Source organism: Bos mutus, chromosome 11 (assembly GCF_027580195.1).
Source record: "Bos mutus isolate GX-2022 chromosome 11, NWIPB_WYAK_1.1, whole genome shotgun sequence".
In the NCBI taxonomy this organism is placed as follows: Eukaryota; Metazoa; Chordata; class Mammalia; order Artiodactyla; family Bovidae; genus Bos; species Bos mutus.
Window position 1 is genome coordinate 59896833 of NC_091627.1, and position 26264 is coordinate 59923096.

Genomic DNA, 26264 nt, shown 5'->3' on the forward strand with positions numbered 1-26264 from the left:
GCCTTTCATCTACTTGGTTTCCTTTGTTTTCAGCATCAACATCTCCTCTTCAAAAGCCCTGCAGGGAAGTTGAGTTTGGGAAGCAGAGGGCTGGGTGGGAGTGGGGTTTTAGGGTTCGAGCCCAGCCTTTCAGCCTCCCCTCTATGGACTTTGTTTCCAGGGACCTCAGAGAGGCATGCATGGAGCTCTGTTTGGAAAACTCTAATCTAAATCAACACTCTCCTGGGACAAGTAGGAAGTAGGCCTTAAGGAGAAAGGCGACTTGGCCAAAATCACACAGCAGGCTCTGGACCCAGCGGGGTCTGACTCTAGGAATCCCCCACCCCCACCCTGGGACCAAGCCCAGAGGTCAGGATAGTCCCAGGAAGGGACAGCGCCCCTTGCTGGCCCAACTCTACTTAGTGGAGATGTGTTTGATAAACCATCATTCTTATAATCCTTCATTTCTATCTCATGGGGTCAAATTCAACATTCCACCTGTGAATGTTTTTTGTAATCTTATTTATTTATTTTTGGCTGTGCTGGGTCTTCGTTGTGCTCAGGCTTTTCTCTAGTTGTGGCGAGTGGGGGCTACTCTGTATTTGTGGTGCTCAGGCTTCTCATTGGGATGGCTTCTCTTGTTGCAGAGCACAGGCTCTAGGGTGAGATGGCTTCAGTAGTTGCTCCACATGGGCTCCATAGGTGTGGCTCCAGGGCTCTAGAGCACAGGCTCAATAGTCGTGGCTCTTGGGTTTAATTGCTCTTTGATGTGTGGGATCTTCCTAGATCACGAATGGAACCAGGGTCTCCTGCATTGGCAGGCAGATTCTTTACCTCTGAGCCACCTGGGAAGTCCTCCACCTGTTAATCTCACCATTTCCGAGACACCCCCTTCCCTTAACATACCAGGATGGAGGTGTGGGGTGGGGGGGCAAGGTTTTTTATTTTTAGACATTTCAAAACTGTGAATATACCATACACACAGAAAGCCCCCAACCACATCCATGCCAAGAGATAGAATGCTGCCTGGCCTCTCTGGGCACTGTCCAGCTTTCAGGTAGCACATCCTTGCTGCTGTTAGTGGGCACAACTCTTTCTGCAGCCCTCTGCACAACCACTCCATCTGTCTGTTTTGAACTTTATATAAATGAAATTGTGCTCTCAGCATACTTTTGTGATTCTTAAACCCCACGTGATGTCTATAAGATTCACCCATCTTGTGACCACAGCCAATTTTGTTTTATCCATTTTCTTTGCTGTTGAGTGTGTATGAATGAATGTAGATGTATGAATGTACATGATTTACGTGAATTGAGTATGTATGAATGACTATACATGTATGAATGTACATGAATCATTTTATGTGTACATGGTTTACGTGCTAACTCTTTTCTTTAATAATTTTATATCTATTTATTTATTTGGCTGCACTGGGTCTTAGTTGTGGTACGCAGGGTCTTTGATCTTCATTGTAGCATGTAGGATCTAGTTCCCTGATCAGGGATGGAACCTGGACCCCATGCACTGGAAGTGTGAAGTCTTACCCACTGGACCACCAGGGAAATCCCCATGTGTTCATTCTTCTGGGGTAGGTAGGCATTTAGGTTGTTTCTAGTTGGGGGCTATTGTGGATGATGGTGCTGCAACCTTCTAGCAGAGAGATCTGCTCTTCTGTTCTCCAAGGAGAGTGAAACCCCAGGAGAAAGGGACTCAGGAGAGGTAGCCAGGCCCATCCCAGGGGTTTAAAAGACCTGTCCTTGACCCACCCCCACTTCCAGTTCTCTTTGCCCCAAGCTCAGCAAGGCCACAGACGATGAGGTTTCAAGTTTTTATCATAAAACAAAGCTTAAGTCACAGAGAACAGGACACTTTCCACTCAACATATACAACACACATTCACTGAGCACCTGCTGAGGCCAGGCTGTGTGCTCGGCCCCAGGGGAGACCTGAGATGGGGGAGGTCACAGTCACTGCTCCCAGGGGCTCACAGGCTGGTGAGGAGACAGACAGGGGCACATCTTCCAAACAAGTCTCAGGGAATCAGAAGTGCTAAAATAGTCAAAGAGCGATTCATTCCTCCCGGGAGGTCAGGAGAAGCCACATTTGTGTGGCATCTTGGGAGCAGGGGGACTTTTGATGAAAGGGTTGTGGGGGGTGCCGGGGGGCAGGGGGACAGCACTGCAGGGAGCTGCAGGAGGTCTGGAGTGGAGGGCGTGCTCAGGGCCTGGGCCAGAGGTTCTAGACAACCCAGAACATTCCAGAAAAAAACAAAAACTAGGAGACCAACGCATTATGCCAACTTTTCATTGTTACAGGTTGAAAAGTGAAAGCGTTAATTGCTCAGTCATATCCGACTCTTTGCGACCACATGGACTGTAGCCCTCCAGGCTCCCCTGTCCATGGAAATTTCCAGACAATAAGAGTGGAGTGGGTGGCCATTCCCTTCTCCAGGGGATCTTCCCAACCCAGGTACAGGTTAGGGCATCACAAAAATAAGAGATAAAAAAGGAAACGCTATCATCTCCTTTCAACATCACTTCCTAAACATGGGACTATTTTAATATTCTACTCCCTTCCAGAAAGGACATCATTTCCAAATAAAAGACTCTCTTTCAAAGTTGGTTCAATTTAACAAAAAGATACTAAGAATTTTTTTTAAAAAAAGAAAAAGATACCAGGAAATCCTTATTTCCCATTTTGCTACAGACCCTAAAAATCTTGCCCCTGGAGTAGCACCACTTTGCAAAACAGAAAATGGAAGCCGCTTAGGGGGAGGGAAGTGAGCGCCTGGGGATCTGGGGTGAGAAAGGAGGCAGAACTGGAGCTGGCCACAGGGTGTGGACTTTATCCTGAAGACACAGGCCACCCTGAGGGTTTTGAGTAGGACTGGGGTTCCATCTGCATTTTAGAAAGACCTTGTGGAGGGAGGCTGGGTGGAGGAAGGCTGGGTGAACAGAGGAGGTTGGAGACTGGGTCTTGTTCCCAGGGCTCTTGTACCTCCTTCTGAAGGTCCCCCCAGCCAACGGCACCCTGCTGAGCCCCACAACATCCAGGAGACCCTGAGCAGAGTGGACAGGCATCTCTGGAGTCATGGACGTGCTGGGACTGGGGACAGGAAAGGCTGAGCACCATGACTAGTCCTGCTGGAAGTAGAACTTGGTGACCTTGAGGGCCTCTGTGGGCATATTGGTGAGGCCCACGGGCTGGTCGGCCTCCAGTGATGTGCAGAGGAACCAGCCGGGGCAGGCAGCTGACTCAAAGCTGGTGGTGGGCCCGTTGTCGAAGCGGATGAAGGCGAAGCGCTTGTCCTGCTCCCTGTTCTGGTTCAAGTCAGTGATGTTCACGGCCTGGAAGTCAAGAAGAAGCAAGTGAGGGCAGAGGAGCATAAAGGTCCTTGCAGCCCACCTGGCCATCTGGCTGCCCAGAGTAAGTGCTGGGGAAATACTGGCCTGGCAAAAGTGTCCTGGGTCTCAGGACAGCCTGATACAAGAAGGTTGTCCCATGCTTACACCTTGATTTGGGGACATCTGGCCACTGTAGCCTTGGGTCAATATGTTTGACAAGCACATGGTCCCATCAACAGAGACCAAGGCCTGTGGAGGCTAGACTCTGTCATGTCTGCACCTCTGAGAGACGGGAGAGTGCAGCAGCTGGGAAGGGTATGGCAGTCCACATTATTTACAATATCCTGGTCATTGCTACTCCACACAAAGCAGGCAGTCACTTTCCACTAAAGTGCCTGTTCACTAGTGGACAGAAAGGACAATGCCACAGTTACAGCCACTCTCATTTGGGTTAAGATTTCGTCCGACAGTCCCCTGAAAGAAAGCTCTCTTTTTCTAGGGCTGATAGCCCATTAATGTTGCACAGGTGCACAAGGCCCTAGAAGGGGATGCCAACTCATGGATTCGAGTAGATAAGGGCTGGAAAAGAATGGTCCCAAAGGTTGGCTTTACTGGAAGAGGGCAAGTCCAAGTGGGTTAGTGGCCCTTGGGCAAGAGAGTAACACACAGAGGCTGAGGTCCCCAAAGGAGCCATGCCTCCTGGTGTCCTCATCCTGGAAACCCCCTCTCTCATTGAGGCTAGACTTAGCCACATGGCAAGCTTTAGTTAACTGGACATTAATGGTATGATACAAACAAAAGTTTAGTAAGTGCTTGCACACTAAGGCTTGCCTTTTTGGAGTTATCCCTCTTGGAAACCAACCACCATTCTGTAAGGAAGCTTAAGCTGACAACTGAAATCAGTGAGACCGTGTGGAAGGAGAACCTGGAGGATGAGCCCCAGCCAAGCTCCCTGCTGAATGTGGCTGCAGGAGGGAACTCAGTTACGCCATGGGGCACAGATCTGCTCAGCTGATCCTAGTCAACCCCCAGAATCATGAGAAAGAACACGCTGTGCTTGTTTTAAGACACTGAGTTTGGGGATGGTTGTTGTCTGAGGCAGGTCCTTACCTCTAACTTGAGCTTGATCTCATCTCCAGATTTTACGCAGGCCAGGCACAGCTTCCCCCCATGGATCCCCAGGAACATAGTATGGGGTTCGATGGGTACCACATCTATCTTCTCTGGGGAAGAACAAAGGGGAAGTTCAGGTTGTAGAGAAGAGGAGGCAGAGATGGAGAAGACACAGCAGGCTGGACTCTCCCTGGGGACTTTTCTGTTCCCCTAACTAAAATCCTGGGCTTCCCTGGTGGCTCAGTGGTAAAGAATACTTCTGCAATTCAGGAGACAAGGGTTTGATGCCCACGTCGGGAAGATCCCCTGGAGAAGGAAATGGCAACCCACTCCAATATTCTTGCCTAGACAATCCATGGACAGAGGAACCTGGAAGGTTACCATCCATGGGGTTGTTAAAGAGTCAAATACAACCTAGCAACTGAAAAAACAAGCAGATTAAAACCCCAAGGTCAGAAGGACAGTGAGACCCCATCTTCTTGGTCAGGATCCAAACAGAAGATTAAACCAAGCACATTATCTAGCTATTCCTCAAGGACCAAGGCGCCTAAATTCTGCTCCAAGTGATTGCTACCCTTCCCTTCTTTCCCTGGACTTCCCAGGTGGCTCAGTAGTAAAGAATCCACCTGCCAATGCAGTAACGCAAGAGACAAGGGTTTTATCCCTGGGTTGGGAAGATCTCCTGGAGGAGCAAATGGCAACGTTGCCACTCCAGTACTCTTGCCTGTAAAATCTCATGGACAGAGAAGCCTAGTGAGCTACAGTCTATGGGATCACAAGAATCGGACATGATTGAGCACATGTACACACCCCCTTCCCCAGGACCCCTGTCCTCTAGGTCCACAGGTGTGCTGCCCATGGGGCCCAGTACATGATATCATGAGTGGGGCCCCACGGCTTGGTCCACAGAAGCCTGGGTGGGTTTGAACCCATATTTTTCCCGTGGTGGTCTCCATGCACTCATTGGGAGTGAAGACCTCCGTTTCTCTGTGCTTTAACATCCTTATTCAGAGAGTTACCAGAGGACAGGAAAAGTGGGTCTCACACCCTTTTAGAGTGAGGAAGGGGCAGAGAACAAGAATGGGGATCATGCCATTCTACTATACCAGACTACCCAACAAGGACGTGAAAACATCCTAGAGGGCTGGTGCTGGAAGAAACCCATATCCTATCAACCAATTGCCCTTCTCTTACTAAGGGGAAAACCAAGGAACAGAGTGAGTGAACCTTGTTCAAATTCATCCAGGTTGACATGGATCTGGAATATGACTCAATGTGGTGTCCAAGATTAAGAGATATAAACCAGCCTGTGGATGGTGTATTAGTTTAGGTGGGAGTGAGAGTTTGAACACACAGAAACACGGGCTTCCCAGGCACTAGAGGAAGAAAAGGGCTGGTCTTGCCTTCTGGGCCCTGCCCTCCCATTTATGGCCTGGGGATCATGGTGTCCATAGGTGGTGGCTCCCAACCTAGGTTCTACGTTTTCTATCTTCTTGAGGCTCCCCTCATATGTGTCCTTCAGTGGCCAGGCCTCTCTAGCTTCAAACGTGGCCACAAAGAACCAACAGGGATTAAGACATGGTACCTAAAATTCCCAGGGTCAAGCCACAATGCTGCAAACTCCTGGGCAAAGTGACCGGTGCCCACTCAGCATTGACCTTCCTGGCCACCACTCACCCTCTAATTTAGTATTTGGTCCTTGCAAGTATCCAGCAACTAATTGGTTATTCCTCAGGTAGAAGATCTTCTGGTTGACATCCCAGATCCTGAAAAACAGAAGGACCCAGCTATAGTGGACAGCTGCTGAGTGCCCAGCCCCTTCTCTGTATTCCCCAGAGTGTGTTCAGTTTTCTCCCAAGGGTGTGGAATTAAACACACCCATAGCATGACTGTGAAGTCTGAGGTCAACACTGGTTAAGAGACAGACCCAAATCCCAGATCTGGTAGGCCATGTGCCTGCCTTCTACCCCTCTTCTCACCTTGTTTCTCATCCTCAGCTTCCCAAGCAGCCACCTCCTACTTCAGCAAAGCAGACTCTAGATTAGGACCATTAATAAACTTCCTGGGTGTAGACATGTTCTTTGTCTGCACCATCCAATATGGTAGCCATCAATCACTTGCAGCTATTGAGACATGCAGCTATTGAGGTCTTGAAATGTGGTGTGATTGAGGATCCACATATTTTCTAATTTTTTTTTTTTTTTTGGTCACACAGCATGTGGAATCTTAGTTCCCAGACCATGGATTAAACCTACACCCCTTGCATTGAAGCACAGAGTCTTAACCCCTGAACCACCAGGGAAAGTCCCCAATTTTTTATTTTCTTGTATGTTTTTATGAATTTAAATGAAAACCTCAAGAGTCATCTGAGATTAGTGGCCCCCACAGCACAGAGCTAGAAGCTTCAAGGGTGAGGCCCCATTGCAGCTAACTCGCTCCAAGCCTTAGACCATGAAGACTTGTCCCCAAAGTCTGTTCCCTACTGACAAGTCAGCTTCCCTTCCAGTTCACCCTGTGGCCTGTTTCTGGCTCCCTGTTTTTTCTTCTTGGTGAAGAGCCTCTCTGTCTGAGAGCAGGGCTTGTAGCTGTGAGATGGAGTAACAGGGCCCCAGCCAGGATGTGGACACTTCACTCCCTGCTGCCCCCATCCCCCAGCATGACCTTGGACCTGTGCCTCATCTCCTCACCTGTGAAAGGGGGCTGGCAACACCTATCTCATCAGGTGACCTTGAAGAGCCCATAAGCTCAGAGAGAGGGGGTCAGTCAAACCGTAAAGTTCTTGGCTGGAATGAGCATTTGACCTTTCATGACTATTCTTAGCTCCTGGATGAGTTGAATTCCATCTGAAAGGATTAAATGTTCCTTTCTAGAGGCCTTCTGGAGATCCCAGCCAATGGGAGGAGGTCAAGGCAGACCCCTGGGAAGGGGAGGGGCTTCTCTGGGACCCACACAGGCACACTGAGTCCCAGCCTGTAGCCTCAGGCAAGAAGAAACAGAGAGGGGCGCTGTGGACAGGACACAGTCCAGAGCTCCAGAATGATGGTTAACAGTTCCTGATTGTGTTGGTACATCAGGCGGTCCAGCTCCCCTGGGGGCTCAGTTTCCCCATCTGTGACTTGGAGTGAATTCTAACCCTACCTGCATTACAAGGTTGTGAAAGCCAAAGGCACAGATAACATTGTGACAGTGTTTTGTGTGACACTGTTTTGAGAGCTGGAGGGTGAGGTCATCCCGACAAGTCCTGGGACATCGGAGCCCAAAGGCCACATGAAGACAGCACTCTGTTTTAATCACCATCACAGCCTGCTATTTTTACAGCAGGGATGGTGACACCTCACCACATTCCTGACCCAGTTTTTAATCATTGTAATAGTTTTCAGGAGCCTGATGGGCTGCAGTCCATAGGATCGCTGAGAGTCAGACACGACTGAAACCCCTGCCTACCACAATAGTTTTCAGACACTTTACTGCTCACAAAACACTCACAATGTTATCCGTGCCTTTGGCTTTCACAATCTTATAATGCAGGTAGGGTTAGAATTCACCCCAGGTCACAGATGGGGAAACTGAGGCCCCAGGGGAGCTGGACCCTCTAATGTACCAACACAACCAGGCGTTGTTAACCATCAGTCTGGAACTCTGGGCTGTGTCCTGTCCACAGTGACCCTCTTTGTTTCTTTGTCCAGAGCACTCTCCCAGGCTTTAGCCTCAGCATGGCTCTGGGCACGTTTATGTCACCAAGATGCCTGAGCCCCTGGGCAAGTAAGTCAGGCTTCCAGTCAAGCTTTGCACATCTGGGAGATTTTTAAATACAAGTGCCAAAGATCACAGATGTGGCAGCCAACCTTAGTTAGCTAACCTTAGGCAGCTAACCCTAACCTTAATTATTAATGGATGCTTAATGGCTCGGACGGTAAAGCGTCTGTCTACAATGCGGGAGACCCAGGTTCAATCCCTGGGTGGGGAAGATCTCCTGGAGAAAGAAATGGCAACCCACTCCAGTATTCTTGCCTGGAAAATCCCACCAACAGAGGAACCTGGTAGGCTACAGTCCATGGGATCGCAAAGAGTCGGACACGACTGAGCGACTTTACTTCACTTCACTTCACTTTCAAGCCCAAACCCAGGGCAGCTCCAGACAGCTGTGTCCTGCCTCGCTTTTCTATCCCTCCAGCCCCACTTCCCTGGGGTCAGCCTTACCTGAAGGCTTGCATCTCGCAGCGTCTCTTTCCCAAGGGGTGGCAGGCTGTTTCTGAACGGAACAGGAAGAGGAGAAGACAGATTAGGTAACCGTGGATGTAGATGTCCATCCTTTGACCTCGAGGCGATGGGGGACTGCCATTTCAGACCCAGAGGAGCTGCTTATAAAGAAAAGAGTCGCTCACCCAGCCGGGCTGCGGGCGGCTGTCCCACGAAAACGAACGGAAACGCCTGCACATTTCCAAAACGAGAAACCTTGCTGTTGTCACTTTCAACTCTGCTGAGTGTCGCAATGGGATGTCGTAACCCATTCCCTCCCCTTTTCCTCTGTGCAATTTCCCCAAAATCGAGATTTCTATTTCCCCTTCACCCAGTTCCTGGGAAGAAGGGCACAATGAAAACTCAAGCCCCTCATCTGCCCGACAGGTATCCTGAAGCTTTGAAAAACTGGATGTGAGTAGAAGTGTCCCCCTCTTGTAAGAAGCCAAGTGGCAGGGTTCCCAGTGCACGTCCGAGACTCAGGCCATTTTGTGTTCTTTGAAAGAGGGGCGGCCTCGTTGGACCTTGGGCCAGGGGCTGGCAAATACTCTGTCAGACAAAGACTAGATGGCAAACATTTTAGGATTTCTGGGGCCATACATCATTATTACTCGACTGTCATAGTTGAAAAGCAATCTTAGACAATCTGTAATGTGTGCATGTGTGCAGGCACTAAGTCGTGTCTGACTCTTTGACCACACGGTCTGCAGCTGACCATGCTCCTCTGTCCGTGGGATTCTCTAGGCAAACATACTGGAGCGGGTTGCCATTTCTTCCTCCTGGGGACCTTCCTGACCCAGGGATCAAACCCGTGTCTCCTGCATTGGCAGACAGATTTTTCCCCACTGAGCCACTGGGGAAGCCCAGCCAATCTGCAAACCCACAAGCTAATTGGTTTCCAGGACAACTTTATTTACAAAACAGGTGGTGGCTGGATTTGGCCCGAGGCTTGCTTTCTCCTGTTCTAGAGTAAACTTCCTGCCAGGGGACTTTGAAACCAACTCTATTCCTGTTATCTATGTCTTTGAAGTTAGGGTCTTGGGAAAATGGGATGAACTCCACATCCCATTTGGGATGGAAATGAATCCCAAACTGCCTCTGGCACGTGCTGTTTGCCACCTGTGTGACCTGGAACCAATCATTTGTTTGGGTCTCTGCTTCTACCTCTTCATACTCAGAATGAGATTGATTATGTTATCCTTATGGGTACAGGGAGAGAAGGAATGTGAGAGGGAGGAAGGAACAAAGGAATGTGGGAAAGGAAGTGGAAATGGAGGGAAGGAGGGAGATTGGTTGATTGGAAGGTGAAAGTTCTGGGTAAGAGTAGGCATTCAGAAACATTAACTTCCTTTCTTCCTACATTCTAGACAGGGAAAAGGAAAGTATATTCCTCTTTATGGACAGAGAAGAGTTGAAGTGGGTCCTACATGATCTCAATGGTAGGAGGATGGACCTCTAGTGCAGAAGGACAGATTGTGGCATTTGAGAACTTGATGGGCCTCACCCCATCCTTGTTTCTGAAGAAGACCCAGAGAAGCAAAGACATCTGCCCAAGGTCACACAGCTCGTCCATGGCAAGGTACAGCCAGAAATCCAGGTCTCCTGGTTCCCACCCAAGGGACACCCTATTACAGCAGCAGATCTTGAGGAGTCTGACTTTATTTTCAGCCATCCCATCAGAGGTTGTGTTCAAATGAGGGTAAAATCTGTGAAAAAGGAAGGCTGCATGACATATTTGAAAGTTACTAGGAGAGTGGATCTTAAAAGTTCTCATCACGAGCAAAAGCAAAAAATTAATTGTATTACTGTGTTGTACATCTGAAACTCCCATAATGTAATACATCAATTGTTGCTGTTTATGCTAAGTTATGTCCAACTCTTTTTCGACCCAAAGACTGTAGCCCGCCAGGCTCCTCTGTCCATAGGATTTCCCAGGCAAGAATACTGGAGTGGGGTGCCATTTCCTATGTCATTTGTACCTCATAAGTCAGTTATGTCTTGATAAAAATGTTTTTTTAAAGAGGAAGTTTGCAAATGAACTTTCTCAGATCTTTAAAGAGCTCTTCTTTCAGAGCAAATGCAACATTTCTGCAAAAATTGTGTCACCTCCCCGAGTGGAATGAAACAGCATGTAGGCCCTTTCTGGGCAGGGGGGTAGGAGTCCCTGGGGCTGGGCAGTGGAGTCACTTAGGACTGGGGCTCCCAGGCAACAAGCCAGGGCTCTCTGGATCTGTTTCCTTATCCATTGTGTGTATTAGTTGCTCAGTTGTGTCTTTTGACTCTTTGCGACCCCATGGACTGTAGCCTGCCAGACTACTCTGTCTGTGGGATTTCCAAGGCAAGAATACTGGAGTGGGTTGTCATGCCCTCCTCTGGGGATCTTCCCAACCCAGGGATCAAACCCGCATCTTTTACATCTCCTGCATTGGCAGTAGGGTTCTTTACCACTAGCTCCACCTGGGAAGCCAGCCCCTACCGGCATCTCTGACTACATGTAGTCTCGCTTCTGGTGCTCAGCCTTCACTCCACTTCCTGAGTTGAGGTTAATGACCATGCCACAGAGTGGACTCTGCCTCCCCCATCAGCACCCCGAGCTTCCCTCCCAGCTGCAGACATCACCGCTATAACTGGTGCCTGCTACATGCCAAGCCCTGCCCTGCTATTATAACCAGTGACAACAGAAATAACTAAGACCCACTTCAAGGGAAACAGGACATTCAGGTGAAATCTGTGTCCTAAGAGTGACCCGAGACAGGCTCCACGGAGACCACACGGGTGAACCTTCATTGTGGATGCCTGTAAAGTGTTCAGGGCAGTCTGCCCACATGGGAAGTATCCTATATATGAGAACTCTTTCTCAGTTTCAGTTAATGGCATCTTTCAGTTCTAGGATTTCCAGTTGCTTCCTTTTTTTTTTTTTTATAGAGTTTCTAGTTCTCTGCCAAAAATTGCAATCTTGTCTTTGACACCTTTGATCCTGTTATTCCTTCAGGTTCTTACAAAGGCTTCTCCAGTTGACTCTATCATTTGAATCCCCGCTGGGTTTCCTTCTATTGTCTCTTTTTCTCTTTTGCACATACTGTCTTGCGTATGCTGATTACTTTTATTAGCTGTTGGACACTGTAGCTTGAGGCTCTGGGTAATGTATGCCCTCAGAGACACTTCACTTTTTTTGTATGCAAATGTTTATAGCAACATTATTCATAGCCACATATTCTTAACAGCCCAAATCTGAAAACACTCCAAATGTTCATCAGTGGATGAGTGGACAAACTGTAGTTATCCTATGATATTGTTGTTGTTGTTTAGCCACTAAGTCATGTCCGACTCTTTGCATCCCCATGGACTTTGCCCATCAGGCTCCTCCGTCCATGGGATTTCCCAGGCAAGAATACTAGAGTGGGTTACCATTTTCTTCTCCAGGGGATCTTCCTGACCCAGGGATCAAAGTTGTGTCTCCTGCATTGGCAGGTGGGTTCTTTACCACGGAGCCACCTGGGAAGCCCTATCCTCTGATACACTGCTGGGCAATAAAAAGAAGAAAAATACTGATACATGCAACAACATGGATGAACCTCCAAAACTTGGCGATGAATGAAAGAAGTACAAAAGACAATGTACTGTACCATTTCATGTATATAAAATTCTAGAAAAGGTAAAACTATAATGAGAAGATTCTCAGTTGTCTGGAGCAGGGGGTCTAAGGAGGGGGTTGACAGTGATGAAGCATGGGAAATTTTTTTGGAATGAATATACTTAGTGCTACTGAAATATACAGTTAAATATGGTTAAAATAGTGTGTTTTAAAAATAATATATTTCTTTCTTTTTGGCTGAGCTGGGTCTTTGTTGCGGAGTGGGTTTTTCTTTCATTGCAGAGAGCAGGGGCTACTCTCTAGTTGTGAGACATGGGGTTCTCATGGCGGTGGCGTCTCTTATTGCAGAGCATGGGCTTTAGGGCACATAGGCTTCAGTAGTTGCAACTCCTGGGCTCTAGAGCTCGGGTTCAGTAGTCGTGGTGCACGGGCTTAGTTGCTCTGCAATATGTGGGATCTTCCCAGACCAGGGATGGAACCTGGTGCTTCTGCTGGGCACCAAGGTCAAGGGTACTGCAGCCCCAGGTAACTTCACCCAAACAGGGCTTGAGATGACTCAGAACTGGGTTTCAGGAACTGTGCAGGCTGCTCCATTTAGGTCCCAGCCCAAACCTGGGTTGTTTAAGGTGGGGCGGGTCTCTCCTACTCAGTGGGAGATAAAGTACAAACTGTCCTTCTCCACCCCTGAGCCCCACGAGTCTGCCTGATAGAAGTGGTTGAAAAGGTGAGCAGGAGTCAGAGAGGAAGGAATTTTAATTCCTCTGCAAGGAGCAGGGCATTTATCTAAAAGGAAACTGAATCAGAGGGTGACAGTGTCAGATTTGTCTTATTAAGATCAACCTAGGAATAGTGACCAGATGGACCAGGGTTGGACTGAGCTTGGGGGTGACTGAGCCTGAAACAGTGGGGTGACACAGATCTTGGCAGTGGGTGCTGACAGCAGAATCTCCAAAGGTGTCCTTCTGACTTGTAGCGCTGGCCAACTTCTTGGGTGTACGTGCCCACCATGGGTGATTTCAAGCCATCCATCTCACTGAATAAGTTGGGGAAGAGATGGGATCTTGCTGTCTCCAGCACCCAAAAGGTACAGGGAGATTTGACAGCTCTTCAGTCTTTCTAGAGAGAAATTGTCTTCATATTTCCTGACTCCGGTCTTCCTCCTCTGTAGCCCAAATGTCTCACCACATGGGTCCCATCCCCCTTGCAAAAAAGCAAGGTGCGTGCATGCTCAGTTGCTTCAGTCATGTTCAACTCTTTGCGACTCTGTGGATTGTACCCCTTCAGGCTTCTCTGTCCATGGGATTCTCCAGGCAAGAATATTGGAGTGGGCTGCTATGCCGTCCTCCAGGGCATCTTCCCAACCCAGGGATCAAACCCCTGTCTCTTATGTCTCCTGCATTGGCAGTCAGGTTCTTTACTACTAGCGCTGCCTGGGAAGTGCAAAAAGGGATGCCTACTGACAAATCCAGTTTATCAGGCAATGTCAATGAATCTTGATGCGAATTTTCAGCTGTGTCTCCTGGAGTTGTTTTTGTTGTCAATCCAAGGACTCTTGGGAAACATTTAAGCTGCTGGCTTTGGGTGTTCAGGTGTGCACCTTTGACTTAATCTCATATTTCAAATCTTCAGCTAATTCTTGAATGCCTGAGTGGTACAGGGCATACACAATACAGTCAGCACTATTGTCCAAACCTTGTAAAGTTTTCCTAAGATAATAGAACAAAGACTCCGGTTACTCTCTCCAAGAGATGAGTAAATGCTTGAATACAAAGCAGAGGAAAAGGATGAGAAAAACAAGTCCCCATAGTGTAATCTGCAGTCCTCTCTCGGTTGGTCTCCACCTACCCAGCCCTGCCAGGCAGCCAAGTTAGTTTTAACCAATTTTAGTAGCTGATTAGAAGAAGCTCCCTACAGCAGCAGGTCAGGCTTCCCAGGTGGCTCAATGGTAAAGAACCTGCTTGCCAATGCAGGAGATGTGGGTTCAATCCCTGGGATGGGACAATCGCCTGGAGAAGGAAATAGCAACCCACTCCAGTATTCTTGCCTGAGAAATCCCGAGGACAAAGGAGCCTGGCGGGCTACAGTCCATGGGGTTCCAAAGAGTCAGACATGACTGAGCGACTAAACAATAACAAAACAAGAGCAGCAGGTCAGGTTTGGAGACAAGTGTTCTCCTGAGCATCTCTGTCCACCAAACAGCAGCCATCACAGTGACCAGCTGGTGAAGGTCAGGAGATTGTGCATAAAGCCAGCTGAGACTGATTGCTGATTTATAAGAAGCCTGTTGCCCTCCCAGATGATAGGATCCACATGGGGTCTCACTGATAAGACGGCTCGTCATGTCGACCTCGCAAACAAAGAATAAATCACAGTGATCCTTGAGACTGACCAAATTGCCCAAATGGCATCCTCTTATCTTACTGGTGCCTATCTTCTCAAAGCTGTGAGACCACCAGATTCCAGACCTCCAACTACGTGATCATCCCTTCAGAGAGTTTTTCATTGGTGGGGTATAAGGACTCCGTCAGAAAAGGAGGACGCTGGTTCTCCTTAAGGGCCAGTCACCCTCTCTTTTCCCTGTAATAAATTTCCCTCTTCTTGCCTGACTGCCCAGCTCTCTCTCTTTTTCTCTGCCCTTGCCTTACATTCTGGTGCGAAAACCCAGGAGGCAAGATTCACTGCAACTGGGTGGGCTCCTCTCCCAAGCCCACCTCTGATGGTCCCCTCCCTAGGACCTTGCTGAGAAACTGAGAAGAGCTCTGGGACGGGACTTTGCACTTGCCTTGTTGGACTGATGTGCACACACCAGCCCACATTTCATCCATTGGTAACAAGGGTGAGTGAAATCCCATTCTCTTGGATCCTCTCTCTTGCCTCATTTCCAAGTCCTAGCCCTAGGCGGGAGGATCCCTAGGCCCTCGGGCTGTCGGCCTTGTGCCCCATCTGACCTTGAAATAGGGGACGCCCGTTTCAAAGCAGACTGTCATTCAGTTCAGTTCAGCTGCTCAGTCATGTCCTACTCTTTGCGACCCCGTGGACTGCAGCGAGCCAGGTCTCTCTGTCCATCACCAACTGAGTCGGTGATGCCATCCAAGCATTTCATCCTCTGTCGTCCCCTTCTCCTCCCACCTTCAATCTCTCCCAGCATCAGGGTCTTTTAAAATTACTCTCTGAGAAAGTCTTGAGAACAGGGATGCCTCTTCTCTCAGACCTTTCTCCTCGCTTTCTCTCACCCTTGGCTAACCTTCCTATTCGGCCACAATGGGAAATTCTCAATCCCAGCCCTCAAAATCTACTCCTCTAGGATTCCTTCTCTGAAACCTAAAAGCCTTGGGCTTCCAAGGGGAGATAAGACCAAGAAGACTTATTTACTATTCTAACACTGTCTGGCTGCAATACAGGCTTGATGACAGGTTCCCAATGGCCAAGTGTAATTTTCTCCGAGACCTCCATAGCTTCTGCCGCTGCATTGCCAAGTGGTTAGAAATCCCTTGTGTTCAGGTTTTCTTCACTCTCTGCTCTCGATGCTCTCTCGGGGAATCCTGTTGTACTTCTTAAATACTCTTCACCCACTCTGGGCAACATCCTCCTAATACAATGTCTCGTGACCCCTGTTCAGATTTTTCTTCTTCCTTCGACCCTTCTGACCATAGGCCAACTCCCCCGCCCCTGTCCCAACCCCCTTCCCCCCCCCCCCCCTGCCATCCCCGGCCATCGCTCTCAATCACCTTGCAGCTGCTCCAGATCCAGCTCCACAACCTCCACCTGTCCTCCCTCCCTCTTTCCTTCTCAAGAGCAGGCCTTGGCCAACCATAGCTCCCAACACCCCTCCCCAGACTGTGCCTGGGATAAGCTCTGAGACCTCAGCCCCACCCTCTACCCTGAGGGTCCCAAGGCTTTACCCTAACCTCCCTAGATCCCCTCACCTTACTGGTCCCGAACAACTTTAAACAGGAAACTTCACTGCAGGACCCCTCTCCTTCCCCTACCCAACTCCTCCCTTTACCGGAAGTAGCTGGAGCAGAAGGCATTGTTCGGGTTCATGCCCCATTCTCCCTTACAGATCTATTTCAGATTGAAAAGCGTCTTGGCTTCTTCTCCTCAGATCCTGATAATTATCTAAAAGAATTCAAGTATCTTACCCAGTCTTATGACTTAACCTGGCATGATATTTACATCATCCTTTCCTCCACTCTTGCCATACTTGTATGGCACATCTCTCAGGCACATGCTGATGAGATACACAGGACAGACACTAAGCCCTTAGGGGCAAGGGCTGCCCCCAAGATGATCCCAACTGGGATTATCAGGCAAGGAGACCTGGATGAGCAGCCTGTAATCATATGATTGGTTACCTCATTGTGGGCCTTCAAAAGGCGGGACATAAAGCCATCAACTTTGATGAGCTCCAGGAAATAACTCAAAGACTGGATGAAAACCTGGCACAATTTCTAGACATGTTAATGGAAGCCCTACAAAAATATACAAAATTAGACCCCACTTCAGCAGAGGGCACCATTGTCCTTAACACCCATTTTATTTCCCAGTCACCCCCAGATATCTGAAAGAAACTAAAAAAGGCAGAAGAGACCTTTTAAATTTAGTCTTTAAGATTTTCAATAACTGGGAAGAACAGGCAAAGCTAGAGAAGGCCCAAAGAGATCAGGCCACATACCACCTTTTAGCCACTGCCCTACATAGCTCCAAGCCTCCATTAACCAACAAAGAAAGGAAGCCACCTGGGCCCTGCTTCAAATGCGGCAAAGAAGGCCACTGGGCCCGCTCATACCTAAAGCCAAGGCCCCCTCCCAGTCCATGTCCCAACTGTGCATAAAGGGACATTGGAAAGTTGACCACCCAAATCCCCCTCTAGGGATCTGGACATTCCCTCCTGGTCCCAACCAGGAGTCCTCTGACCCAGCTCTGCCCAACCTCCTGACTCACCACTGAAGACTGAAGGTGCCCAGGGCCCCACCCTCCGACTCTCATCACCTCTATGGAGCCCAGGGTAACTCTTACAGTGGCAGGTAAGCCGATCTCCTTTCTCATTGACACAGAGGCCACTTACTCTTCTATGCCTGCCTACTCCGGAAAAACCAAGGTCTCTCAGGTCTCTGCTATAGGGGTTGATGGTTTAGTATCTATACCATGAATAACTGAGCCTCTACCTTGCACACTTCAAGATACCCCATTTTCCCACTCTTTTCTCATACTCCCAAAATGCCCCACTCCTATTCTTGGGAGAGACCTCTCAAAATTCAAAGTCTCTGTTACTATCCCAAGCCCACCCTCTGATCTAGCCTGGTAACTGCTCCTTAACACCCACCACTTCTGTTGTTTGTCTACAACAACACGGTCCTTTCTGTTTTTCCAGACAAAACTCTATAGACAATTCTTACCCTCAGCTAGGAACTATGCCGCCACACCTCTGTAATCACACTTCATATCTCTCCTTCCTTTCAGGCCGATCTGTCTATCATGTCTCAGGAACTGCAGGACATTCTCTTACTTTGCCAGGAAAACTCCCTTCTGTGTATTGTGTAAATACTCCTCTTGAAGGGGTTACACTGGCAAATTCACTGTCAGTTTCAGAGACTACTAACAAGTTCCCAGAAAGACTCCTATTTGCTATCAATTTCAACTGTTGTCTTCTTACTCCTGGAATATTTTTCCTATGTGGAACCACTGCTTATTTATGTCTTCCCACTAACTGGACAGGAACATGCACCCTGCTATATCTGGCCCCAGATATTTCTATTGCTCCTAACAATCCGACCCTTCCTATCCCACTAACTCATAACCGACCCAGACTGGAAATTCAACTCATTCCTCTATCAATCAGTTTAGGAATAGCCGCTGGGATTGGGACAGGGACCGCAGGGCTCACAACTCCTTCAAATTACTATCAAAGCCTTTCTAAACTCACAGCCTAGAAGAAATACCTAACAGCCTTATCACTATCCAAAACCAGCTAGATTTCCTGGTAGCCATGATCCTCCAAAACAGAAGAGGATTAGACCTCCTCGCAGCAGAAAAAGGAGGCCTGTGCCTATTTTTGGAGGAAGTCTGCTGCTTCTACACCAATAAATCAGGCTTTGTAAAGGAAGCAGCAATAAATCTGACAAACAGGGCCTCAAGAACACGCCAACAACCTCAATAATTCATGGGAAAACTGGGTAAGCAATTGGAATTGGATGTCCTGCGTCCTGCCTGTTCTAGGTCCTCTCCTTCTACTTAACCCTTTTTCTAACTTTTGGCCCAAGATTAATGCATCTTTTTTCAAAATTTCGTCAGGATTGCTTACAAGACTTCACCAACTGAACTATCCACGAGCTACTTCGAACTCACTCAGATTATCAAAAACTTGGACCCCACACAGATCCCCTTGACCCACATTCCTGCCTTTTCTTATCTCATCCCCATGTCATCCATGTCACCCCTCTCCCACAAGAAGCAGTTACAGCAGCCTGACATTCAGCCCTTATCCTAAATCAAAAGACTGGAAGTCCCTTCTGACAGAATCCTTTTATACCCCACCAGTGAAAAATTCGAAGGCAATGGCACCCCACTCCAGTACTCTTGCCTGGAAAATCCCATGGATGGAGGAGCCTGGTGCGCTGCAGTCCATGGGGTAGCTAGGAGTCGAACACGACTGAGCGACTTCACTTTCACTTTTCACTTTCATGCATTGGAGAAGGAAATGGCAACCCACTCCAGTGTTCTTGCCTGGAGGATCCCAGGGACGGGGAGCCTGTGGGCTGCCGTCTATGGGGTCACACAGAGTTGGACACGACTGACGTGACTTAGCAGCAGTGAAAAATTCTCTGAAGGGGTGTTCATGTAGCCGGAGGTCTGGAATCTGGTGGTCTCACAGCTTTGAGAAGATAAGCACCAGTGGGATAACAGGATGCCATTTGGGCAATTTGGTCAGTCTCAAGGATCACTGTGGTTTATTCTTTGTGAGGTCGACATAAGGAGCCATCTTATCAGTGAGACCCCGTGTGGACCCTATCACCAGATACGAATGGTAAACTCACTGTGAGTCCTTTTTGAGGTTCAGAGTTTTCCAAGATGATCTCTGTTCCAGCAGTTTCTGGGTTTGATATGGATCTGCATTGAAAGCCACTATTTATCTAAGTTTTCTTCATGTTTTCCAAGGTACTGGTTTGCTCTCACCTTCTGGGCTTTGGTGGTAAATTAAGTCTTGGCAGGCAGGGTGAGGAGAGAGGAGACAAAAACTTGGGGGAGGGAACAACTCTGTTTCTCGCCTGCAGTGTTTTGGCCTCTGTGTTCTACTCTTTTCTATAGGTCTTCTTTGGTGGTGATTTAGTTGCTAAGTCATGTCTGACTCTTGTGACCCCATGGATTGTAGCCTGCCAGACTCCTCTGTCCATGGGATTTCCCAGTAGGTTGTCATTTCCTTCTCCAGGAAATCTTCCCAACCCAGGGATCGAACCCAGGTCTCCTGCATTGCAGGTGGATTCTTTACCAACTGAGGCACCAGGGAAGCCCAAGTGCTGGTAGTATTCTTGCCTGGAAAATCCTATGGACAGAGGAACCTAGTGGGTTACAGTCCATGGGGTCACAAAGAAACAGATACAACTGAGTGACTGAGCACACACACATACAAAAGTTGAGCAAGCTGGGTATAGATACACCTTGAGAGATACACTCTCAAGATGGGGATATACTCACTTTGTAGAATTAAAAAATCAAGGCTCAGACAAATTAAATCACTTGCCCCAGATCTTGGTTGAGCCAAGATTTGAACCCAGTTCCTCCACACTGCAGTCCTGTTAGAGAACCAGGTGATGTCTTTTCCTCTCTGCTTCATCGCATAGTTAACAGGAACAAGAATTATATTTGTTCTTACACTGTTCCCTATGTGTTTGAACTCACATCATATAGAGCAATGATTTATTCTATACCTGTTTGAAAATTTTAGGAGGTTTTTTTGCTAGTAAAGAAAGGATGATTCTAAAACCTTACATAGGTTAAAGAGAAACCTCTTTACCTGGTTACGGACTAGAATGGCCAGTTTCCCTAGGTTTTCCATGATATTCTTGGTTTCAGTACTGAAAGCCCTGTGCTTAGTCTCATCCAACTGTATTTGACCCATGGGATTATAGTCCTCCAGGCTCCTAGTACTGGAATGGATTTTCATTTTCTTCTCCAGGGGATCTTCCTGACCCAGGGATCAAACCTGCATCTCCTGTGTCTCCTGCATGGCAGGCAGATTCTTTACCTGCTGAGAAGCCCCACTGAAAACCCAGCATCCTGGGAACATTTCAATTCCTGGAAAACAGATGATTGCTCACCCTTAAGAAACCTTTCCTGGTGGCTCAGATGGTAAAGAATCTGCCTACAGTGCAGGAGACCCAGGTTTGATCCCTGGGACAGGAAGATGCCCTGGAGAAGGAAATTGGCAACCTACTCCAATATTCTTGCCTGGGAGATCCCATAGATGGAGGAGCCTGGCAAGGTACAGTCCATGGAGTCACAGAGTCAGAAAAGGTTGAATGACTAACACAAGAAAACTTTAGAAGGTGCTGGCATCATCTGGTAGCTAGTGCTGCAAATTGCAGGCACAATTAAATATCAATCATTATCCCTTGCCAAGTAACCTAGTAGCAGAGATGCTGTCCATTTTACTACATGAATAGACAGGTAAGTAAAGCATGCTAGAGTACTCCAAAACCATGGTAAGTCTTCCACTCAAGAAAAGAGACTATAGCAGATACAGTGTTAATCAATCACTCTCATTCTGATCAAGTTAATTTTCAATTAAGCCATTCATATTTAACTTCCTCAAACTATGTAATCAAGACATGGTCACCATCTAGTAGCCTGAAATTGTTTTCAGACTTAAGTTGTAGAAAATATTTACTTTTTCATTGTCATCATCTTAATCCCCTCTTCCTCCCCTTCCTCCTCCTTCACACGCATCAGCTATAAGGTCAGCAGTGTAAACAGAGTTCCACTGAAGTTAATAGCTTGTCCAGGGTAGCACAGAATACACACAGGGCAGTTCCATCTTCATCCTTGTCTCTTTCCTCACTTTTACAGCTCTTCTGTCAAACCATGATTATTTCTGGGCCCTCTCTGGTTGGCATCAGTGGTACCACCTATGCTCCAGGTGTTAGAGAATGTGGGTTCCTCCTCCCAGGAATCACAGTGTCTTCACTGGGTTCACATACATTTGTTGCTTGAATTCAATCCAATCCAAGTTATACTTTAGCACCAAGTTTTAATTTAACATCTACTATGTGCCAGGTGAAAATATTTTGGAATGAACCATTTATAAGCATACTGATTTCTTCATAGTATATCACTGTCTGTTCCTGGGAGTTGCATCTTCCTTTACACATTTGAAAGATACACAAGACCATATGCTATTTCACACAGCCCACTGGAGACTGTTACACCCTCCGGGGGAAGGGGGAGGTCGGCTGCTTCAGGGATCCTGGCTGTGGTTTACAAAGCATTTCTCCCTCCTTGATAACATTTGGTATCTGTGCCCCTAGAGTATATTCCATGGTTTGGAAACAGACTGTCTGCTGTCAGGCCCAGCTCGTTCCCTTATACTGGCTGTCTTGCTTTGAGCAAATTACTTAACCTTTCTGTGGCCCAGTTTCCTCTTCTGAAAATGTGAACCATAGTAGTCCTTCCTCATGTGGTTATGGGGAGAATTAAACCATGTAAACAGTTCAGCAGAATGCCCAGCTGGAGCAAGTGCTATGGAAGTATTAGTTATTACCGTGTCCTTGAAACCCTGAGTTTGCCAGCCTCCTCTTGACATTGAGGAAAGTGAGATCCAGAAAGGAGAAAAAAGTTACCCACTAGAGGCCAATTTAGAATTAAAAACTGGATATTCAGACCACCAACCTTAATATCTTTTCTCGGCCCCGTATACGTTTTAACCAGAAGTTGCAAACCAGTAGCTCATAGACTGAATATTTTATTTGCTTTCTTTATTGTTTCATTTTGGGACTTCCCTGTAACTCAAACAGTAAAGAACCTGCCTGCAGTGCAGGAGACCCGGGTTCGATCCCTGGGTCGGGAAGATCCTCTAGCAAAGGGAATAGCAATCCACTCCAGTATTCTTGACTGGACAATCCCATGGACAGAGGAGCCTGGTGAGCTACAGTCTGTGGAGTCACAGAGTCAGACACGACTGAGCGACTAACACTACTACTACTGCTTCATTTAACCAGAATGCTATACATCACAACATCAGAATATCCAATTCTTTTGGAAAACTGAGAAGTTCTGAGACTTTCCTGGCAGTCCAGTGCTTAAGACTCCATGTTTTCACTGCAGGGGTTGTGGGTTTGATCCCTGGTTAGGGAACTAAGATCCCACATGCTACATGATGTGGCCCCCCCAAAAAAAGAAAAATGAGAAGTTGTGGCCACTTGGGCCTGCATTCTCATGGGCCAGCCACTTGCTGGTACTGACTAGTGACAGCCCCTAATTCTACAAGTCCCTGCCCTTCTCTATTACCCCTCAGATCTATGGCTGAGGACCGGATTGTATTAGTATTTCTCATTGAGCTCCCAATGTTCTTTCTCATGCTTTACAGAAACATTTCTCCAGTTTTCCACCTCTCTATTGACAGTAGGAAATGACCAATGGGCTCCAAGGACTTCATGATTATTTTCTCACACAGGCATGCTTCCCTGGGCCGCCTGCTCACTCAGTATGCACGGGGTTTGCAGCCCCTGCCTCAGAACATCTGCACAGTCTCCCCGTGTTGGCCGCTGCCACACGGTGGCCAGGTCTCTCAGACAGGCCAGGAGCTCCATGCCCTTGACATTCCCCTTGAAGCTTGCTCTTCAGAGTCTGAGAGCACTGGGTAAATACTTTTCATTCCCATGTTTCAGATGGAAAAATAGAAGCAGAAGGAGCTTACCTAAAGCCATGGTGAAAGATGAGGTCCTCCAAGGTATTCCAGGCTCTGGCTCCAGACGGAGTGGCGACACAGGAAGGAGGCACAGCCAGGCCACACCTGGGCCACCAGCCCCTCCCAGGGCAGAACCACGCCCTCCTACCCGATTCCTGGCGGAGGGTGAGAGGAGGAGCCCCAGCCTGCCTTCCCACATACCCACGCAGGGCTGGCCACTGCAAGGAGGTGGGCAAGCCCAGCTTCCAGAACGGTGACTCAGGCTAACAGAAGCCAGACGGGTTCTGATCTGCATAAAATCGGAGGTCACATATGAGGAGCTGAGCTGGATTAGTGGGGCTGGACCTTTGTTCCCACCCAACCCCAGTGACCCCCAGTCTGTGCCTATGTGTGCACCTTCATCCAGACAATGTGGGTAGACTTAACCCTGTATGCCCTTAACCTGAACCAGAAGAAGGTTCTCTTCTGGCAAGCCTCCAGAGAAAGCCACAGAAGGTCCCTGATGATCTTTTTAAAAATGTGTTTCTTTATTTATTTTTGGCTGTGCTGGGTCTTTGTTTCTTCATGGGCTTTCTCTAGCTGTGGAGAGGCGGGGCTACTCTCTTGTGGTTCTCGGGGGTTTTATTGCCATGGCTTCTCTGGTTGCAGAGCATGGGCTCCAGGGTGCTTGGGTTTCAGTAGCTGTGGTTCCCAGATTCTAGACCACAGGGTCTGTAGTTACATGGGTGCACGGGCTTAGATGCTCCACAGCATGTGGGACCAGGGATTGAACCCATGTCTCCTGCATTGGCCAGGGGATTCTTTACCACTGGGCCATGAGGGAAACCTCTCTCTGATGTTCTTATGGAGAAGAACATCAGAAGAACAAGAAACAAATAAACTAACTTCAGACAGCAGTAAGTGCTAGAGGGGAAAGAAAAAGCATGAGGTTTTCAAGGGACCTGGGGTGGGTGCGATTTTAGAGAAAGTGGTCAGGGGAAGCCTCTCTGAGAAGGCAAGCTATGGACTGTAGCCCTCTGTCCAGGCTCCTCTGTCCATGGGATTCTCCAGGCAAGAATACTAGAATGGGTTGCAGTGCGTTCCTCCAGGGGATCTTCCTGACCCAGGAATCAAACCCGCATCTCCTGTGTCTCCTGCATTGCAGGTGGAATCTTTAACACCGAGATGAGACCTGGATGATTAAGGAAGAGAAATAATGTTCCAGGTGGAGGGACAGCAATCACAAAGGCTCTTAGGTGGGATCTTCCTGGTGGTTTTGAGGCCCGTGTGGTTGGGGCTTGGCTTAGGGAGCAGGGAGTATCCATGTTACCCTCAGGCCTTATACCCAACTGCTGGCATGATGCTGTCCAAGAAGTCAGGCTCTCCCCACCTTCTCTGGAAGATTCTGTGTTCCCAACCCACTCTCCCATTTGCCATTCAGAACTGACCAGCTCAATAGCTTCATGGTCCCTAGACCTTGCCAGCAGGGAGCAGACAGCTCAGGATTCTTTAAAACTATCCAGGCTGGTACATGGGAGCAGAGGCAAGGGCTTCCCACAAGGCTCTGCATCATGGGTCGCATCCCAGGTCTGCAGTTAAAGAGCTGTGTGACACTGGATGGGTCCCTTCTATTCCCTGGGCTTTATTCTGATAACTGCAAAGGGAGCAGTCACTCTCTGCCCCACCTGAGGTGAGGAGCTGGCTGCAAGAAGGAATGACAGCCTCTGGAAGGCTTTATAAATTGTGTGCATTGAAATAGGGCCTTGCTGTCCTCAATGCCTTAGGGCACAGGTCCGCAACCCCTCGGGCATCTACCATTCCCCATCCTTCCCATTATCACCTGAATCACCACCACACCCACCAACCCCTTTCGTGGAAAAACTGTCTTCCATGAAACCGTGATGCCAAAAAGGTTGGGGACCACTGCTTAGGATACAGGTGAACTGGAGGCCAGGCTGGTGGCTGCCCCCTATCCGGGTCCCACCACCTTCAAGCGTGTCTCCTCTGTCTGGGAAGGACAGGCTAGTGGTTTGAGGGAAGGTTTATCATTCAGATGTGTCTGGGAGGAGCAGTTCATGGTCCCCCAACCATATCTCTGGGGCTTGGGCTAGCTCCTTGGCTCAGCCCATGATGGGGCCTGAAGTCAGGCCAGGGGATGCACGGTGCAAGGTGCCGGGTGTCAGAGCCAGGCAGGGCCACGTCCTGGCCCCGACCGCAGGGACTTCCCATGGGGCCTCACTTCCTGCTCTCTGCAGCCCAGCCTCACCACCTAGAATGCCAGGGACCCTGAGCTGGGGCTGGCTGGGAATTTTTGAAACAGTTTTTGGAGATAAACGCTTGTTGGCTAAAAAAAAGCAGGAACTCAATTTTGTAAATGTGGAAAGTTGGGCCAAGGGGCAGGCGAGGATGGTGAGAAACTGTTATTGCATCAGGAGGGCAGTCCTGGGAGGCGGGCCCTAGTGCCCGGAGGTTCAGATTCCCTGGCCTTGCGAATGACATCTGTGTGATCCTGGAAACATCTGGGGAAATGAGGGTAAGACTGTGGCCTCCTCTCGTGGGGGGTGGTGGGGACTGAGCTAATAAACTCAGGACACAGGAAGGTGCCCACACAGGAAACATCATTTAGGTGTTGGGTTGGTTTTTCTCCATAAGATGGTATAAAAACCCTGAACGAACGTTTTGGCCAAGCCAGTGTTAGCTATATTCTTGCAGGTTACGGGTCTGATCTCTCCCCTGCGAAGCCAGGGGCCTGGCCTAGCCTGGGCTCAGTACAGAGATGGTACACTGGGCTGCCTATCAGGACCAAGGGATGGCATGTGGATCAGAGAACAGGCTGGGGCTTGCCTGACAAGGGGCACATCCAGGGTAGAAAGGCCACTTGAGAGCACCTCTAACTACCCCAGGACCTGGTCCATTCCCAAGCCCTCCTCTCCAGGCCTGCCAGCACACCTCCAAAGCTGTAGGGCTCTGAAGGATCAGAACCTGGTGTTGGGTACCCAGAGCCCCTGAGAAACCTGGAACTGAATGTTCCAGAGGTGGGGAGGACTGATGGCTCTGGGAAGACCTGGCATTAGGGAATTTGGGGATTCCTGGTGGATGGTGACCCTTGGCC

General features: G+C 48.5%; 1 protein-coding gene across 3 annotated transcripts; it reads right to left on the minus strand.

The window, feature by feature from the left end:
- Positions 1-1793: 1793 nt before the first annotated feature.
- Positions 1794-23269, minus strand: IL1RN (interleukin 1 receptor antagonist). Of its 3 annotated transcripts, none has more exons than XM_005889992.2 (5): positions 23183-23269; positions 8637-8688; positions 6114-6202; positions 4434-4546; positions 1794-3326 (listed from the first exon to the last, which is right to left on the minus strand). In XM_005889992.2, the coding sequence occupies exons 1-5, from the start codon at positions 23190-23192 to the stop codon at positions 3114-3116; spliced, it is 477 nt and encodes a 158-aa protein (XP_005890054.1). In that variant the 5' UTR covers positions 23193-23269; the 3' UTR covers positions 1794-3113. The 3 variants fall into 3 exon arrangements, with proteins under 3 accessions (XP_005890054.1, XP_014331938.1, XP_005890053.1); XM_014476452.2 differs by lacking the exon at positions 23183-23269 and adding an exon at positions 8822-8899; XM_005889991.3 differs by lacking the exon at positions 23183-23269 and having other exon boundaries at positions 8637-8813.
- Positions 23270-26264: the final 2995 nt, after the last annotated feature.